Source organism: Dromaius novaehollandiae, chromosome 6 (genome assembly GCF_036370855.1).
Source record: "Dromaius novaehollandiae isolate bDroNov1 chromosome 6, bDroNov1.hap1, whole genome shotgun sequence".
NCBI classification, from domain to species: Eukaryota; Metazoa; Chordata; class Aves; order Casuariiformes; family Dromaiidae; genus Dromaius; species Dromaius novaehollandiae.
In genome coordinates this window covers 34,999,658-35,019,867 of record NC_088103.1, presented here as the reverse complement: position 1 = coordinate 35,019,867, position 20,210 = coordinate 34,999,658, and the positions used below count along the sequence as shown (strand labels likewise).

The 20,210-nt window shown below is 37.6% G+C and overlaps 1 protein-coding gene across 2 annotated transcripts in view; it reads left to right on the top strand.

Moving 5' to 3' along the window:
* The window catches only part of CFAP43 (cilia and flagella associated protein 43), a 49,439-nt gene continuing 29,229 nt past the window's right edge, over nucleotides 1-20,210 (top strand). For both annotated transcript variants that reach the window (XM_026117453.2, XM_064514190.1), the window contains exons 1-11: nucleotides 1-175; nucleotides 2,972-3,222; nucleotides 4,036-4,132; nucleotides 6,854-7,021; nucleotides 8,460-8,610; nucleotides 12,716-12,866; nucleotides 14,935-14,997; nucleotides 16,114-16,193; nucleotides 16,923-17,054; nucleotides 18,223-18,339; nucleotides 19,471-19,575. In XM_026117453.2, the coding sequence (XP_025973238.2) occupies nucleotides 57-175; nucleotides 2,972-3,222; nucleotides 4,036-4,132; nucleotides 6,854-7,021; nucleotides 8,460-8,610; nucleotides 12,716-12,866; nucleotides 14,935-14,997; nucleotides 16,114-16,193; nucleotides 16,923-17,054; nucleotides 18,223-18,339; nucleotides 19,471-19,575 (1,434 nt within the window). In that variant the 5' untranslated portion in view covers nucleotides 1-56. The remainder of the gene's footprint in view (nucleotides 176-2,971; nucleotides 3,223-4,035; nucleotides 4,133-6,853; nucleotides 7,022-8,459; nucleotides 8,611-12,715; nucleotides 12,867-14,934; nucleotides 14,998-16,113; nucleotides 16,194-16,922; nucleotides 17,055-18,222; nucleotides 18,340-19,470; nucleotides 19,576-20,210) is intronic.

Genomic DNA, 20,210 nt, shown 5'->3' with positions numbered 1-20,210 from the left:
AGCCGTTCTTGTTGCTAGGAGACGGGCGTACACAGTGTGGCGGCTGAGCGGGTCGGATGGAGGCGGCCGGCGAGGCGCGGAGCGCGGGCCCGGGCCCGGCTCATGGGGAGCCCGGTGCCGAGGGCCCGGGGAGCCGCCGCTGCCCTTCGGCCGAGGAGACCTCGCTGGAAGTGAGGTGGGGGCCGGCTGGGGAAGCCCGCGTCCCACAGGCTTCAGGGCCCCCCTCACCCGGCGGGGTGCCCGCTGGGCCCCGCTCCCCCCACCTCTGGTCTGCCCGGCGCAGCCGTTGGCGCAGATGGCAGGCCTAGAGGGGAGAGGGGGGAGGCCGTTGTCCTGCAGGTCTGTATCGGGGCGGCAGGCAGCAGGGGAGAGAGGGGAAGAGCCTTGGCACTGCAGCATCTGGCTGGGACTGCCCCTTCCGTGTGTTTAGGTGAAACTTAGGGTTTTCTGCTCTCAGCACAAGGAGGATCTGAAACTCGGTGTGACCAACCCTGGCTGGTTTTAACTGGAGGTTGATGAGAAGCGTGGTGTGAATTGTTAACGCTTCTGCGTTCCCATGTAGTGGTTCTGGCAGTACAAGTTTCTGATGAACTCTGAACACCTGCTTTTCTTCTCAATACCCTGCCTTGTGAGCCCATACAGTTCAGTCTAGCTCATGGCCTCATCTCTCTTTCCAGTCTTGCTCACACAACTTCAGCCTCTGGAATTTCCTTAGCTGTTCTGCATCTCCTAAACTTCACTGGCTCTAGCCCTTCCTACTTTTCTCTCTCAGCATTTTAACCTGAATCTTAGAGATTTTCAGATTTCCATCTCCCACAAACATTACCATACCTCTGTATATGGAATAACATAGCTCTTCTAGAGCTCTTGGCAATCCCACAACTTGGTTTTGGTCGTGAATAGTTGTGAGCTATAGCTGAATTAATCTCTGCCCCACCTTGGTTGAGATTTTCACAGCAGTCTAGGATGTATAGACATTTTTTTCCATGCAATGGAAATAGGTGTTTAAACTTCCTTATCTGTTGTATTTTACCTGTTTCACATTTTCATAAAATAGAAACATTCCAAGTATGCCTTCTGTTATGTATTACAAATTACTATTAGCAGTTGTAGTATGTCTCTAAATTTTAGAAGAAAATGACAAAAAATATTTTGCAGCAGGAAATGTGAATGCACTGTTTTGTGTTTCAGAAAACACAGAACTTTGACAAAACTGACATTTTCATATAATGTTTTGTTTTGAATGAACTAGCATATTTCAACAGTAAAATACTCCATTAAAAATTTCCACATAACTCTAATTACTTTGTTCCATCTATATTGCATGAGCCAGCAAAGTTTGTGGCTGAAATAATTCTGACGCAGTGTTTATACAGAGTTGGAGATAGACACAATGTGGAGGACATGTGCGTGTGTCAGGGCTAATTACGTGACCCAGTGTGTACCTTGCATCAGGCATAGCTGATAACAGCCTCGATCCTTGTCCCTGTAAACCTTCACCTGGTATATAAGGCTGCTAAGCTGTTCTGTCGTCCTATTAACTTTATCCCTGTGTACATATTTTCTAGATTCTGCGAACAGAAGTTAAGAATTCCTAATTTCCACTGATTCAGAACCACTGCTGGAGAAAAACACAGGGTTGGTCCTGTGAGCATTCACAAAGCCCTGTTTATGTGCCACAGCGTCTCATGTATCTAGTACCTGTATAGAAGGGCCAGAAGAACACTTGCCAGCTAAAAGCCTCTTCTCTGTTGCCCTGGTATTCAGTTCATCTGCCAGAACATGTGGTCAGCGTGCTCTGGCTACTGCTCTCTGGCTACGCTCACTCCTCTGGCATGTAGCAATGGTCCAACCGCAGAAAATAGAAAACTACTCAGAAGGGATAAGAGTAGTAGTTATTTGTGGGCATGAATATCTTAAGGCTAATCAAAAAATGTTCTTAACTGTGAGATCAGTGAAGTTGTAATACAAAAATAAGAGTAGAGGAGATCAGCAGCCAAACTGATCTTAAGATAGAGTTATGTTCATGAAAGGAGTGTAAAAATGCTGCTTGCAATTGCAAAGATCTCCTCCAATCCAATATTCTTATTTGGAAAAAGATAAAAGAGACTAAGTTACTGAATAGAAATTAGAAGAGAGTAGAGTATTGTGCTCAGAGGGTGCATGGTACACTGCAGAAGCCTTTCTGCCTTGGTAATGGTAGCCTGAGCTGTGCCTCAGTCAGACATACTCACTTAGTGGTAAATGCACTGAGTCCCTTTGATAAGGGGACCCTGAAATTTATCCAACACCTTACTGAAAAGGAAAAACATCTGCAGGTAGTTATCATGAAATTGTTGGTGTGCTGCAAGTTCATATCCTGACTCCTCTTCAGCAATTTATTTCATTCCCTGTGTACCATAAGGGTGTTTAAATTCTGAAGTTTTACCTTGTTAAAGTACTGATATCTTTAATGCACAGCAGTCCTCCTAGTTAAGTTCATACGAAGACAAGCCACACCTGTGTAGTTTTTGTTTTATGGAGATGAGATAAACTATGAAATTGTAGAAAAGGTTAAGTAAACATAATTGGGTCCACACTACAGATTGTACTGATTTAATTATTTCAGAAAAAAGGTATGCTCTATTACTATGAAAAAACAGTATAAAAACAGAGTCTGTGAACAGGGGCTAACTTTGTTTTTAGTGAAAACTGAAAGAAATAGAAACATCTCTCGCTGCTCTTGTGACAGTCCTTTGTGCTCCATCAAAGTAAGATTGCCACTATGCTTTTGAAAACACTGGTCTAGTAATTCATAATACTAGATCTTGAAGTTATTGTGGTTTTGTAGCATTGGTATGAGGATGAATTTAACAAATTGCAAACATCAGATCAGTTTAATTCTTAGGCTATGACATTCCCTTTTTCATCGTGTTTTAAGAAATGTATGTCTTTGATTCATGTTTTAATGCTCAGTTGCTTTTTTCCTAAGATGGGTTCAGGGATTCTCAGACAAGATTGGCTTTGTCAACAATCACACAGTTTGCTATCCTTGTGGCAATTACATCCTCTTTGTCGACGTTGAAACAAAGAAGAAGACAGTATTGGAGTGTCAGACTGGCCAGGTGGGAGCCTTTGCAGTGAATGGGAACAGCAAAGTGGTGGCCTTTTCAGACCGGAAGCTGAATCCCTTCATCTATATCTACACTTTTCCAGAACTGAATAAACTGACAGAATTAAAAGGTAGTAATGTGGTAACCCTCCTCATTGTCACTGCATTAAAACAATACTTAAATCACCCATTTTCTCAAGGGTATTTTTGTAAAACTTGAAAAACTGTGTGACAGGAAACTATCTAATGACAAGAAGTGCAAAAACCAGTGTAAAGAATTTTCCATTGCACTACTTTTAGCTAGGCTCAAATTAGGGAGGAATATGACAATATACAATGTAATTGTTGTAAGGGAAAAACAAATGCAATGAAGTGTTTGTTATTTGTTATAGGAAAATGTAGTCTGAATAACCAAGCAAATCTTACCAGAACAGGCTCCCAAGCAGACTGCTGAAAGCTGCATTGACACGTCAGAGATGTGAGAGGAATGATGGTTCTTGCAGTTGAGATTTAGTGTCTGAGATATAATGTATATTTTTGCCTGTTCCATAACATTTCTCTCTGTCTTTAGTTAAATTGCTTACTTTCTCCATGTTTCAGTTTCCTTGTCATTTAAATAATTTCATTACTGCATAGAAAAGTGTATGAATGGAATTATGACTGCAAAGGACTTCGGGATACTTGGAGAAAAAGCACTGTACAAGTACAAAGTATTATTGAAACAAAATGTAAAAGTTCAAAAGAGTGATTCATAGGGAGAATTTTTATGATGAGATCGAAACAAATAATTTGGAGTGAAGCAAAGGAATCAAGGGACTAAAAAATGTCTTTGAAGAGTTAAAACAAAGTGGATAAATAGGAATTGAGAAGAGCCTTCTCTCTGTGAAAGTATCCTGTGAAATCTGGGGCAATTAAAGATCATGTTCTTTATTTTTATATTTTAGGTAATGTTCAGCTGGACTACACTTTACTTGCATTTAGTTTCACGGGCCCATATCTAGCCAGTTACTCTTCAATCCCAGAATTTGTTCTTTCAGTGTGGTAAGAATAAAAAGTTTTTCTCTAATACAAAGTACATTTAATTAACATTTTTGCATGTGTGTGCTGTTTTAGCATAAGTTAACTGAGGTAAAAGGTAAACTGGTTGCCTTCAGCTCCTCCTTTTTTTTTTTTTCCTGACAGATCATTGCCTGCAAGCTTTCTATACCAAATTTGCTGTTTATTTTCTAGCAGTAATAGCCACTAGTCAAAATGACTGTTACTGTATGATAATAATCCTCCAGCTTCTTCAAAATTTGTGTTTTGGAGTATTTCTGATGTCTTTAGCATTAGTTAACTGTTTGTTCATCTTTGGAAGTTGAGTACCATGCTATTTGTAAAAGAAGTTGCCAGAAGAGAACAGGAAAAGAGTTGTAAAGCTGATGTGTACTTCTTTGCCCCGCTGGACAATTCAGTAGACTTCTTAGTAACTCATTGCCGTGGAAAGAAATAGGATATGGTGGACATACAGAAAGTAAAAATACTTTTTAAAAATTGTTCTGTAAATATTAGATCCTGCTCTTTCCTCCATGGCTGGCAAGACTGCAGAGTCTGAACACTTTTTCAAAACAAATGGGGTGAGTGGAGTAGGAGGAAGGCAATCAGAGGCATGTAACGGAGTATTCTGTGTATGCTCAATTTAGTGGTGACCATTTCTTGTACAGCGATTAGTGAAAAGGCAGAAATTCCTCTAACTTAAATTTTAGCAAAAATAGTAGATACTATTACTGATGCCTCTTTTTCATCCCGTATAGGGAAAAATAATATTTGCTGTGAACTCTGGTTGAACACAGTGGTTCAGGAAGTGTGTCTGTGTATACCTTGCAATAGAAAACAACAAGACAGTGTTTCTGGCCCGAAAGACTTAAACACACATCAGTCAGAGCAGAAATAATAGGCATGGTCTAATGTATTTCTTGTGTTCACGTAAAGAAAAATCCACCGTCTTGAAAGACTACCCTAGATAATTGTAGAAACTTCTAGAAATATTTAAATGTTTTAAGGCAGTGGAAATTTCCAAGGCCAAACAATTTAAATCTATTTGAATCAGCATGACTTCGACTATCAGCAGGGGATTGTCATAGGAGAACCATGCTAGATTCCAGTCAAAAAGAATTTAATAACAAAATACAATCTCCTTAGATACCAAACTTAGTATTTATAATAACTTGAACAGAGGTATGTGAATTTGCTTCATTTTTGCAATTGGATTATATTGTGCATTCATTGTAGAAATTTGTTTGTACAGATGAAAGAGATCTGAGTGTTTGGCTTTGTTGATATGTGATTGTAATATGGTGGTTGCACAGTTTCTGTATTTTAAGCAGATTGCTTAGTATACTGAGATAAAAGAGAGATTTTGAAAGTTATCTCAGACTTGAAATATAGAAAGCTTATGGATAGCTAAAAGCTGCCTTTCATGGGAGGTATTTTATCCCTAGATCCTTGTTCTTTTTTGTTCAAAGGAGAGACTCAGTGCCAGATTCTTTTTCAGATACATGCACCATATAGTTTCAGATCTTAATAAATTGTCTACTGTAAAAGAGTCTTGGCACTATTTGTTAGGTATGAGATGAGAACATACTGACAGATCTTTAGGGAGAGAGATACACTGACATCTTTTTAAGTCAGAACTTCAGCTTATAGTTTTCTTTAATATTAATGAGAGCTACTATTTATGTGTGAATACTTTGCATTTTTTGCATATGCTTTCAGTATTAACCACTGTCTTGCATTTTGATCAGCTTCTGTGAGTGAATTTATTACAGGCCAGGATAGCAGGATTATACTAAATCCATTTACAGCAGTGTATGCATTTTAGTCTTTTTCATCTCAGTAGTAATGACACATACTAAAGCTGTAAATGTTATTTAGAATAATAGTCAAATATATTGTCCAATAAATTCAGAAACAGCATTAACCATTTTCTTTGGATGATGTTAATCAGTTCTTGGACAGCACCTAAAAATACAAATGCAGGCAAGGATTAATTTGGATAATGGAGAAATATGTAAATTAGACTGTGAGAACATACAGTAGGTTGTTCTGGATAAAAGAAAAGTCAGTGGAAAGCAGATTCCCAGGCTGGTGTCAACTGCACAGCATAGCCTCACACAAATTTTGTACTGCTTTTGGGATCAATTTTGTTAATTCAGTTATAGCTTGTGTGTCTGCATTCACAACACAATTACTGTATAACCTAAGTAATTCATCCATAAATAATCAAGGGCTGACTGTGTTTGCTTTTCTAATTATAATAATTATAACACTTTCCAACTGCAAGCCTGCAAGCATTATTATCATTATTTTACAGATGGGAAAAGCAAGACTGAGGTCTGAGATGCAAAAAGGATACTTGTGTGAGACCACACGAGTAGTCAGTGACAAAACTAGGAAAAACATCCATGACTTCAGACTCTGTTTGCTGGTCTTTTCACACAAAGAAGTGGATGATGATGTTTCCAAAATGTCTGTTTTCAAAATTATTGTACTGTTCATTCTTTTCGTAACAGTATTAACTTTACATGCGACTAATTAACTATCTCCTCTTTTTGTTCTCAAGGCAATCTAGCTTGTTTGACAGTAGAATTTTTTTGCCAGTGACAAAGTATTTGTTTGCTGATCTTGATCTTGAATGGCAGTCAGAATCACACCCAAATACTTGGTTTGACTGTTTTTGACTTGTTTAATCGATTTGATTTTCTTTTACTCTCCCTGTTGAAGGAACTGGCAAGAAAATATCCTCCTGTGCAGCGAATCTCAGCCAGGGGTAACAGCGACCTTTCTAAGTTTTAACCCTATGAATTGGCAACAACTGTGTTTTGTTAATGAGAGTTCTCTTACTATCTGGAATATTGAAAGGAATAATGAAGATCATTATCTTAAGCAAAAGTGAGTGGAACACCTTTCAGGTTGAAAGAAAAATCTAGACATATTTTAGTAGTAAGACTAGTGATCTACATTTATTTGCAAAGAATTTAGATCCGGTTAAATTCAACTAGCAATTACAACCAGTAACTGTTAAATCACAACTCATATGCATCTATCTAGTCAATCAAGTGAATTGAATTTATGATTTTATTTCCTAGTGCTCACGTGTCCAGATTATACACACCAGTGAAGTTAATACTAATCGGCCGGCACCTTTGGCAGCTGCCTCTGTCAAAAGCTGCAGAACCAAATTAATATAGTGTCTGGACTGTTTTCCTATTCCTGCATGTAGTTATGTTGAGTACTGAGTGGGGACATGAATTGCTTTTGTATCTATGAGACTACCATGTTTGGATCAAGTTTCTTCATAGTTTATGCACAGTTTAATAATACGTAGTTGTAATCACAAATTGCACCAAAAGAAATGTCAGTTTTCTGTGTGGCCAATTTACAGATCCAGAGAGGATATTTCTGTCAGTGTAATTCACTGAGCACACCAAACTTAGAAACTATGCTAAAATGTTTTTGGAGGCTGATGTAAAAGCAGGTAAACAAGTATGGATCATTTAAGATGGAGACCTTGAAGTATAACACAGATGCTGCTGCAGTGGCAGCGAGCCTATTAATTACCATCAGTATATTTAATCTCCTTAACTGTGAATATAACCAATATATTGCCACTGAGACAGTTACCCTAGTAAAAGTATAGATAAGGCCTTAATTTGAGATATGAAAATAAAACTGGAGGTTTTTTGCCTTTTGCTATTTTAAAATATGCATGTGAATGTGCATTGATATACTCCTTTTCTCACTTCTCATTCCATTCAGCAGAGGCTGAACCTGCACTGAGGATTCCTTATTTCACATAAAATTTTACCAAGACATAAATCAACATTATCTTTAAACTGCAGAATCCTCAACTCTTGCATTATAACATCTACTCATGTGCTGAGTACCAAACGGACTGCAACAGGCAAATACTATAACTGCTTTTTTCATCATCTTTAAACATCCTCCAAATAAACATTAAGCATGAATCCTTATGTATGCATGTTAGGTGTCTGACATTATAAACCCTGATTAATAAGGAGATAGAAGCCTGAAACAGTTATTTATCCAAGGCAAAAAGAAAAGACACTGAATGTGGCAGTCCGTTTCTGCCAATTCTCTGTTACAAATATTCCTCCTTTGTAGCAAAAATTACTATTGCTGTTCACTGAAACAGTGTGTGTTGTATGAAATGGTTGTCTACAACAATCTCCTGTTACTGCTGCAGAAGTAAATCTCATTAACCAGGCAGGTGTCTCCAGGTTTTCAAAGCATACTTTTCCGCTCTGTATCAGCATTTATTATTCATAATATTTCTTCACCTCAGAAAGTGTCTCTTTCTTTTTCACAGCCCAGTGAAGCTTCCTGATGAAGAAGGGTCTCTGAGTCTTCATGAGGATTTGTTTTCCCCAGATTCTCATAGTGAAAACCCCTACTATGGCCCTGTGATGCCAATTTCAGCTATTGCTGGACTGGTAGGAGATGAAGCAGAAACATTCATGGTAGTTACTAATTTTATCCATTTACTATCCCAAGTCATTATGTTTTTCATGCAAATAGATGATATTAATAAAATTAGTAATTTTAATGTCTGTTAAATAGGTACAATCCGGTAAAGGGATCTGTTGTCTCCACAATGTTTTTGAAATATATTTTGACAAGAGGCTTACAAGGCATGCTGCTATTGTGCAGTGCAGTACAATGCAGAGATTCCTGACACAGGTCCAAGCATGGTAATTTATCTGTGCAGTGGAAGTACTAATCTGGATCTCAGAAGCAGCATGGACATGTCAGCATTTAACTGTGCCCAAGCTCATAAGTCCTGCTGAAACCTTGAAAACCTATTCCCATGCTAAACTGATAATAACCTTCAGGTATATTTATTCCTCTTTGGAATTTGTTCTCTTCTTGACTGTAAAAATGCCTCAAGCTATGAAAACATTGCAGCTTTATTCCAGACGGCATTCACTGCTTCTGAGATACATTCCCATACCACTGGCAATGTTGGATCTGCCCATTTGTTTTATCTGTATTTGATCATTTACATGTTGGCCTCCTTTGAGATACCTCCTATGAGATGCTTCAAAAGTGTTCTCATTTTGTTTGAAATTTACTTTTACCTGACTATTAACTAGTAGTAGCAATTCCCAATGTGAAAACATTGAACTTGCAAATCTGGGATTTCCTTCTACAATTAAGAACATCAATTTCTATTCGGTGGCTTGGGCTATGTATATAGAATGCAAAAACTGCCACACATAAGGTGATGGTGGCATTACATTACCTCTTTGCACAGGACAAATGTGAGTTCTGTAATATCAGATCAGTTTACCACAAGTTTCTGCAGTAAATTTTTCTCATAAGGCAGAATAAAGAATAAAAATAGAAAAATGGGAAATGAAGTTGTCCTGACCTCATCCTCTTTCACATGGCCTCGTATGTTCAGATTCATGGAAGTTTCTTAATTGTGAAACTGCTGATGCCCTTGATGACCAGGACAATCGATAAGATTGACTACAAACAAACACCCTCTACTGATTCAGCTTACAAATGAACTGCTTATATTTCAGATCCGTTAGGTCATGGAAAATGAAGATTAAAATATGCTCCTCAGAGGCATTGCCTTTCTCTTCTCCCTTACTGCCTCTTACGATATGTGCAGATGGTGAGCTACAAAAAAGCACTTTGTTCTCTAGCCTGCAAAATGGGTTATGAAGGTATTGAAAAAAGACAACTGCCCTATTAGGGCTGTGAGGCACAATACAGTTTATTTGTCCTTGAATGGATGTTCTTCCATTCATCAAGATCAAATAGTCTGCTGTGGAAAACTACAGAGGTAGTACTAAGATCTCAGCAGAAATGACAGTGTAAGGAATGAAGACCTGCCTGGGCTTTCTGTTACCATTCACAACACTTATTTCCAACTCTGTATTGGAATTCAGCACCTTTCCAGATAAACTTTTCTTTCACTAGAATTGGGTATTCTCTGTATAGTCATAATTCCAGTGTTTTATGAGACTGTTCTGCGCATCAATTAAAATGTAACAGAGTTGTGCCACAGTGATCATTTGTTCCTGGCAGGTCCTTATACTTGAGCATGCAGAACCGTGTTAGGAGCTTTTCTCCCAAGGAAAAGTTTGTGCTTTCAACCACGCTAGATACATTATAGGATCTTTGCATTCTGCCTTCAGAAAAATCTAGATTTGTTTTTAGCAGCTTCAAGAAATTTATGTTCTCCATACATATATAGAAACCTTTTATAGAGTAATAGAAGAGTGTTCTAATAGTCTTTGTCCAAGATTTTCTTTTCTTTCCTGTTATGTAGTATATATTTGGGTAGTTATTTACTGTCTCAGTTGCCCAGTTGGATCTATTCTGTTTGTGGAATAGTGACAGAGTAAGTGGTGAACATCAGGATATTCGTGAATGAACGTTTTTCCAGAAATACAAACTATTGTTGTTTCTTTTGTTGCTGTGGTGGTATGTTGTTTCCTGTGGACTAAATTGTGAGTGACAACACTCTTCCAGAAGTAGCACCAGGAGGCAGTATGACTCAGAAACACTGACTCCATTTCTGCCATCTTTTTACTTTCCTCCAGAGTAGGCTAGCTGAGTTCGTTACAGGCACTGCATTTATTGTGCCTAACAACACTTTTCATGTAAGCATCAACAAAGTGGAGAACCACTTATTTAGACTATTGTTTAGAGGAGCTGTTCTTAAACTGTAGTTCATGATTCCTTGGAGGTTGTAGCCCACTCCTCAGGAATGTGTGACAAACAAGTAAGAAAAGCAAACTCATTGTCAGTACACTTAAATTTGCTTCTTTTAAATTTGTTAGGGGTCCCTGCTCTGGAACATGATGCCGAGGCTGGCTATGTACCAAAGTGTAACCACAGTGGGGCAGTACAGTGAAAGGAAATCAAACATGCTACAGCTTTCGGTTCTTTTCTTTCTTGCATTAGATAGATTGATTTAGTTTTTTTTCCTGTATCTCTTACAGTTGAGATCTGAGTTTTCTGAATTTGCTTTGACATGGCAAACTCATTTGATTCCACTTTGTCCCCATTACCAATTTTATTCCACTGACTTTTTATAAAACTTTTCATAACAGAGATTCATCATGGAACTTTTCTCTCAAGAGGTGTTATTTAAAGGGTGAGAACTTCAAAAAATAACCCTATATTATTATTATTATGCAACACTGTTCAAATGCACTGTTCAGAAAGCAAACTCATTTTGGGTTTACATAATCCCATTTTGGGATTAGTGTTTTGTATCTAGTTTACGTATAGAGACAGTCATGGCAGCAGATGGAAAAGAACATTACAAAAGATATCTTTACACAGCACGCTTCTGATTCAGAGTAGTTCAGCTACAACCTTGCCAAAGATTTGTGATGTTCAAGCCTCATAAAAATCAGGGAAGATCCTATATTAAATGTTTGTCTGGGTGATGTAAAGTCCCATTCTGTTATAGATTTACTACTGTTAGTTGTGTTTGATTTATAAAGTAAATCTTAATATACTTTATCTGTAACACCTTCCCTCAGAGAAATTCAAAGTGCTCTTTAGGCATAAATGGAGAAGTTGTTACTTATCCAGAATCATATAGCAAGTCCTTGGCATATTTTACAAATAAAATCTAGATTCTTATGAATCTCTGTCCTATGTTTTCATCACAAGTGCATCCGTATTTCCTCTTTTTATAGAACCTTTAGTAAGACAGCAGGTGTTTTATAGAATTACACACTCTTCAAATTATTTCATCCATCATACTCAGCCTGGTGTTCCTCACCACTTCTGCTCACATGCACAGTTCATTGAATCTTTTCTCTTAAATATTTTCCCAAGGTTTTCTTGTTTTTTTTTACTGAATTCTTTTCAATCTGTTTTTTTCTATCATGATGTTTATATGACCCCTGTTACTGTTGTAGTTGAATAACTCACAATGTTTAGTAATGTTTGTATGCAGAATATGCCTTTGGTGGAGAAGTACTGTTCTTCATGTTTTAGGAGGACAGATTTATGGAATTTATTTTAGTGAAACTACATCCAAGGCACATGGGAAGTCCACTGCTGTGATATCTCTAGAAGTAATTTGCAGATAAAACAGAGACTGGCAGATCTGTTTTACAGAGCAGCTTGGATTATATGATAAGATAAGCTATTCAAACAAAATGCATTTTAATGATGTCAAGGATGCAAGAGCATGGGTAAAGAAAAAAATGCAGTTTTTTGGGAGTGGAATCCTAGTGGGTAGCTATTTCAATTTGGGCTCCCAGTGCAATTCTAGGGTAAATTCAACAAATTCAAGTAAAAAAATATACCATCATTCCTGATGATAATATAATTCATCACTGAAACAAGCTTCCAGGGAGAGAGGTGACTTCTCCATCTCTATCTTCAGACATAGACTTTTCTGGAAAATGTTCTTGGTTTTCAAGTTACTAGCTTCAGCGAAGGGATGACTGAATAAAGTAAGACTGATGCTATACAAGTGGTCTGGTTCTATGAGGTAATAATCTTTTTTTGGCCTTAAAATATATGTAACTACTTATGCAGATATTTGCCAATTATTAACGGAACTTGTTTATTTTTGTGTTGAAGCCTAGAGATGTCATTAAGCCTTCGGTGCACCCTACTGTCCATTGCTGGACTGCAACCTCTGACATTTACATGGGCTGTGAAGAAGGATGCATTTTGGCAATTAACACTGAGACACTGAATGTTTCTTTTCTTCAACAAAGCCCCATACCTGGTGAGAAATAGCTGTGTTATGTGTTTTGTTCGTGTATAGAGACAAGCAGGTTGGATAGTGAAAGATTTTTTGCTTTCTTCTGTTCTCCTATTGTGTATCTTAGAGAAGTTGTTAGGTTATCTTGTAGAGCCACGTTTCTTTTATTAGTATAGTAGATATTTTAGAAACTCTCTTGAACTTTTGTGTGGGTTTCTTTAGCATCCTATAATCATCATTCATTTTTCTTTAGTAAAAACAAACAAACAACAGAAAACCCTCTAAATGCATCAAAACTCTTGGCAAAATGAACAATAATTCCTGGAACCTGATCTTATTTACAGCCCTACTATAAAATTATTATTTTTCCAGGTATACACAATCTTCTTACTGTTAGTTAAGTACCAATAATATATTTGATTTTGCATGAAATTCAGAATTGGCCTCATTTAGTATGCTAGATAATGTTTGCACAGATTTTTTAAGACTAATGTTTAGCATGATGTTGATTAACAACAAAATTGAATTAATATAATGTTGCTTAATATGGTTCCTTAAGATCTGCTCTAACATAAACTGTTTTTTTAATGAAAACAAGCCCATAAAGACTATCAAGCTTTACTGCAGAAAGTAGGAAGCACATAGAGTGAACAGAAGAAGCTTTTGGCTTAAAACAAAGCAATCTTCCTTTAATTTATTCCAGAATGGGAGTGCTCAGTATATGTCCCACATATTGATTGCAGCCTGCCAGGGCAATTTGTCTGTGCCACATTCATTCCCACTTGTCTTTCTTCATTGGGATCTTTGGCAGGCTAGTGACTGACTAAAGTTTTCTGACGACAGAAGCTCATGCCATGCATTCTTTTTTCTGGGAATCCCAGGGGCTCTCCCCTGTTACCTGCTACACATGATCCTTCTGTGCCCATTCAGAGGGCTCCTAGATGGAGGATAGTGAGATACAGGCAGCATAAACTGTTCTGGCAATGACAACCTGTGCCCTGTCATCCTTTGGGGAGAATAGACGGTGTTAGTCCTACTGTGCATATGAAAGTCACTGGTTCAGACAGGTGGTAAGAGGGGTAGTGGAATATGCTTCTCCCTAGCACTAGAATAAACTGAGTAATGCGCTATTGTAGACCAGCATAGAACTTTTTCTCTAATGAATGCTGAATCAGTGTTAATAGCCGGTAGTCTTTTAGAAGTGGTAAAACCAAAGGGCTAGTGATAAACTTGTTTTATTCTTTTTTCAATGGAATACATTGTTTTTAAAGCTGCAGCAAGTATCCCTCATTTTCCCGAAGTACTGTATCTCTCTTCAGTTTTGATGGTTATCACAGAGTTGGAAAGCTGTTCTTTAAAAAAAAAAAATCCAGTGTTATTCTCTGCTATGAAATTATCAGAGTTGTAAGCTTACCAAATAAAGAGCTGGAAATCATCCAAAAAAAAAGCTGAGGTGTGACCAGAAATGTTTTTGCCAGTTCAGTAGAAGGCAGAAAGAATATTTGCTATTTGGGCTTTTACTTGGCCTGTGTATTCTTCTCTGAGTCCTATCCTAAAATCATGTAACAGAATGATCTGCATTCAGATTGTACTGAAGCTTCTGCTTAGTTTAAAACATACTGAAATCTGACTCTAGTTAGCAGAATGCTTAAATGCATGTCCAGCTTTAAGCACACGCTAAATTCCCACTGTAACGTTCCGAACAGAATCATAAGCAGCCACAATATTTCACTTGGGCATTTTTTTCAGACTGACTGACCTTTCTGTCATAAGTAAATCAAATTAAAAAATCATAGTTAGAAATAACAGTACTAAAACTTTGCACTAGATGATAGACAAATCTGCATGCATATCACTCTCTGTGGCAAGTACTGCTATCTTCATTTTACAGCCGTAAGCTGAGCCACGGAAAGACTGGACTTGCTCAGAGTCATGTAAGTGACAGAAACGATGGATACTGGGTCAGAGCACAGGTTCCTGACTGAGAACACCAAACCTAGCCTTTTGTTCAGTAGACTGGATACAATTGACTCTTAGTGCAACGTGGACGTATAAACAAAGTTGACATTATGAATTATTTTCTTTTGTGCAGAAAAAAGGCGTAGCGTATTGGACCTGTTGTCATACCTTTATAGAGAAGTACAGAAAAAGAAAGGTATTGCCTTGTTCAAATTAAGCTAATAGATTTTTAGGCAGCACAAGTGATGGCGGAGAGTAATCATACGTGAGTACAGCTGAAAGCCACTGGTTAGAAAAACTCAGAACACACTGGTCTTTGTGAGACACGTTGATGGTGATCTTTTTTATGTTTACATGACAAATGACTAATAGCTTTTGTGCTAATAGACAGCCAAATGAATAGCCTCAGAAGGAACAGAGGCAGTGAAATTATTTCTGTTCATTCTAATCTAAACTGGGATAAATGATGTTAGAATAGGTTTCCTACTGCTTAGTTTTAGCAGCATTTTGTTTAGAACTGCCACAGTTAGTAATTTAGTTAAAACTTAGGGGTTTGTTTCAAACAGTTTGTTTTCAGGCTCCAGAGAACAATAATGACATGCATAAACTGGAGGAAGTTCAGCAGAGTGCCACAAAATTTATTTGACAGGTTGCATACATGACATAGAAAGAGGATCTAAGAGAACTGGGTTTGTTCAGCCTGAGGAAGAGAGGATAAGGGTGAATCTTACTGCTGCTTCAGCCGCCTAATGAGAGGTTACAGAGAAGATGGAACCAGACAGGCAAAGGACACAAGTTGCAATGGGGGAAATTCTGGGTGGGAAGAAAATTCACAATGGGGGTAGTCACACATTGGACAGGCTTCCTGGAGAGCTGTGGAATTTCTATCCATGGGGATATTCAAACATCAGCTGGATATGACTCTCAGCAACATGATCTAACTATGAAGTTGGATCTAACTTTGAAGTTGGCTCTGTGCTGAGCAGGGGTTAGATTGGAGTACCTCCTGAGGTCCCTTCCAGCCTAATGACAAATGATTCTATTATTGACAAACTTCAAACCAAATGATTTCCCAAATCAATTTCTAGTTCATCAGACCGCAGTAGTACTGTCACTTCAAATTACATATACTGACCTTCTCCTTCATTATCACAGCGAAAGGTCCAAAGAATATATGGGCAATGGGGTCTTTTTACTCATGAATAGTAAACCCTCCCAGATTTAAAGTTGAGACACATTGTTGCAGTAAATTAAATTTGACATTTAATAACATGGTTTTTTTGAATATTTTATGTTGTTTTTGTCCTTTCAGATGGCAAACTGAAGGATCTGGAAAGACGAGTTGTATTGTCCATGGCATTTTGTAAAGATGGACTATACACAGCTGGAAGTGTAAGGCATCCTTCATGCTTACTATAATTGTATGAAAACCAAAGAACATTCAAAAAGAATAATTTGCAGAGACCAGAGCAAAGACAGGAGTAAGAAAAATACAGAGTTGCAGAACTAGAACAGTTCTCTCTAGTGTTATGTATCTTTTCCTTTGTAAGGCTTGAGACAAGAGGTAGGAAGGGAGCAGGGTGAGAAGAGATTCCATTTCTTGTAGTCAAAGAAGCAACAAAAGAGGACAATCCTATTTTTAACAAAAGGAAAAGAGCATTCTAGAGAAGCAAAAAAGAAGATAGCTAGACATCGAACAGGAAAGGAGAGAAAATGACCAAGAGAACTGCCTAATTGTTTTGTGCAAAGTCCGCTTACTGTTTGACCCAAACTCTTGATGCCATTGCACATTACTGCTTAAGAAAAAAAAGAGTAGGACAAATTCCTGCTGTCTCAATAAACCTAATATGAAATCTTGAGTATAACTGATGATGGAACCTATTGTTATCAAACACAGACTGTTACTAAGACTTATATTTAAGAACAAATTCTTTTTTTAAGAGAATTATTATTCATGCTAAGAGTCTTTTGGAGGTAGACATAACAAAGGCAAATTAGTGATGGAATACAGTCAAACACTGTTACTTTAGATGTTTTCAGACATTCTTGCAGTTTGGTTTTGCCAGAGTGGGCTAAGATAAATGACCTAGATCTGATGTGGATTTGTACTTTTCTGCACAGGAGGGCATTGTATTCTGTTACCGTATCAAAGGTCTCCAGTATGAGATGACAGTCTGCGTTGATATCTCACAACCCATATCCAGCCTCATATTCTCTCCTGATTACACCATACTTCTGATTGTAACCAAGCAGGTACAGCATTTGAGATGACTGTGTCATGTAATGAGATGTTCCTGTGATTCTATGTCTGAAACTGTATGTTGATACTATTAATATTCTATATCTGTAATGTAATCTCACAAGTCAAGACATTATACCAGAGGTGAATCTAGCCCATCTTGTGTTTTTAATGATAGATTAGAAAGACATTTTTGAAGCACAAAACAATTGTCTTCTACAGATGGTGGACTATAAAGTATAGTTGCCATCCATGCTGAGACTTCCAAATAGAAATACTTGTGTGTGTTCAGTGCAGTGAATATGCAGGATCTCCAGTGTGTCCAGGCCATGTGGGACCTACTATGCATGAGCTCTAGTCTTGATGTGTGCCCACACAATAAGCAAAGTGAAGCTGGGGCATGTCAGATCTACTGTGGCAATGCAGTAGAGTTAATCTGCATGTGCAGATTGAATTTGTCTGGCAATCCAGTCCAAGATCCTTCTCTGACCAGTTTACCAGATGTCCAGAAATCCTGGGCAAGGGTCCCAAATCCTCAACTTCCACCAGTTTTTTCAGGCCTGTAATCATTTAAATTGGTATTTTTAAAACTCTTCAAACTTTTTACAAGTAAGACCTATTACAACATAACAGAGAAAAACAACAAGAGATTCTAACTCAGGACTTCTAGCACTGTTCTGGATTTCTGAGTTTAGGACTTCAGTGTCAAGGTAATTTTGGTCACACCCTCTCTCTGATTTAATTTTCCTTTTGTAAAACAGGTAGAGTACTGCATCCTTATTTTCTGAGAGCTTGGTCAGTATTAATTATAAATTGTTTCTAAAAGGCTTTGAGATCTTTAGATAAAAGCATCTCTTAAAGTGTGTTATTTATGCTTTGTGTTTTATGTTGTCTTGGGATAACACAAAATAGTGTTTTTTATTTATTTTATTAAAGCAATTTTGTGAAACAAAACTTCTTGAAAACGTGACTAGCTGGATCACTATAAAATGAACTAACCTGATCTTCAGCTAGTATAAGTTTAGTCCACCAAATTCAGCTGGGCACTTTTTACCTCAGTTTAGAGTCAAATATAAAACTTTGAAGAGTGAAGCTCAGAAAGGTGGGTATTTTTTGCCGAAGTGGTTGAAAGGTTCCAATGAAAGGTTTCATAGCCCAGTTATGGATTTTTTTATTTGTCAGGGAACAATCTATACTTACAAACCTGCTCACGATGGAGAAGCAGTCAAACTCTTGGATGCGTGCAGTAGTTGTTTTCTGTCCGCTGATTTTCTTACGCCGGGGAACAAGTACTGTGTGGTAAGGAATGGTATTCTTTTTTATGTATAATAGTGACTCTTTTCAGGTAATCAGTGTGTTACTAAGGCACAAAACCAAAAGCCTCACGGATTTTGGGACTGTTCTTATATTTGTTACATTAGCGTAACTACTCATTAAAGGAAGTGAGTGGCATTACTTCAGGTACAGACTATGAAAAGATCAGTACTTGCCCTACAATGCAGGGCAGATAACTCACAGATTGTTAAAATGTCATATTGGTTCTGCTGTTGATTCATGTGACTCTTTATGGTTCAAGATCATAGCTGTGCAGGAGATAGATTCAATTTAGAGAGCAGATATTGGAACTGTAAGTTCCCACTGATCTTTTCCGCCTTCCGTACAAGTTGGAACAGCTGGAGAGATGCCTCTGTCCTGGGTCCAGGGACAAAGAAGGCCTTACTCATGGATCTGTCTCATCCTGAGAAATCCTTTGCATTCTCCCTATGTCCTTGATGCCTGCGAGACACACTTTTTAAGCCAGCAAGTCTGAGTCTTCTCCAACCCACGAATTCTTTACATAGCCGGCATAGGAACCCTAGGATTTTAATCAACTGAGTTTGCTCAATCTGTTTGTTAGCTCTTAACATGGGAATAATAAATTTTACCTGCCTCTGACTGAGAAATGTGAGAGTTGATTGGTCTCTAGCTGTACTGTACTATGGAATTATGAAATTGTCTTGATATAAGAAGAACCCAAGCATCATTATGATATGCTGGTGTTTTTCATGTGGAAAAACAAGATTTCTCCTTCAGCCCTTTTCTATGCAAAGAAAATTATAAGCAGGTTTCTCTATTGCTGGTTGAATGGTGGGAATACTAATACTGATCAAGGCTACATGTTTTGCCCTACATTGTCTCATCCTGCTTAAAGACCATTCCTGTAGCTGCTTCACAAAAATTATTAAACATTTTCCTTTACTGGTGTACCTTGGAAAAAATGGGCTTACAGCAAGAGCACCATCTAGCAAGATCATTTCAATCAAAACTAGTACCCCTTGACCTGCTATGCTCAGTCATTATTTGAATGTATTTTCCACAGATCATCACTAACCGTTCCAGACTATTTGTTGTTTCCACCCTCTTATCAGTATGTTTTTCTCTGTTCAACAGTCTGTAGCAATTTCAGGGGAAGTGCAAATTTGGCTCCTGGAAGATGGGACTTGTCTCAGCAAGTTAAGCCTTGGTATCGAGGAAAACATAACTGCGAGCTTTACGGTGACTGATACTTAGAATTTTCATCCTTAATATCTCTTAGTTAATAGCATTATACTCCACAGAACTGGATCAACCACTTTTTGAGGAAAGCTGAGTAGTATCTTTGAATGACAAATAGAAGGGATTTTAGAAAGATTATCTTGGAGAATATTTCCTTGAACTAATCAGAAATTTAACTGAGCACAGAGTAAAGGAAACATTTCAATCTAATGTCCTAATGATGTATCTCTAAACAAATATTGATAAATCGCATGCATCTAAATTTTATGATATTACTTTATTCAATTTCTATTTTTAATGAGTGTCAAAAGTGAAAGGAAGTGTTTCAAGTGTATAAAAAATAAATGCACTGGTTGATCTGAAAAAAAGTTTTTAGGAATTGAGTTTATAAAGTATTTCAAACCATTAATGCTTTGTCTCAATTTAAGATGCATTCACGACCTGAAATCTGTCATAGAATGAAAATAAATCCCTTTCTATAACAGCTCTACTCATAAGCAAACCTCACCATTTTATTTAGATGGAATGTCCTTCACTCAAAATCTGGATAGTGGATATAATGGTTTGTTCTGAGGAAGGGAGAATGTAAATTTTGGTAGAGCATAGAGGAAAATGTCTATGGTATCTCTAAAATC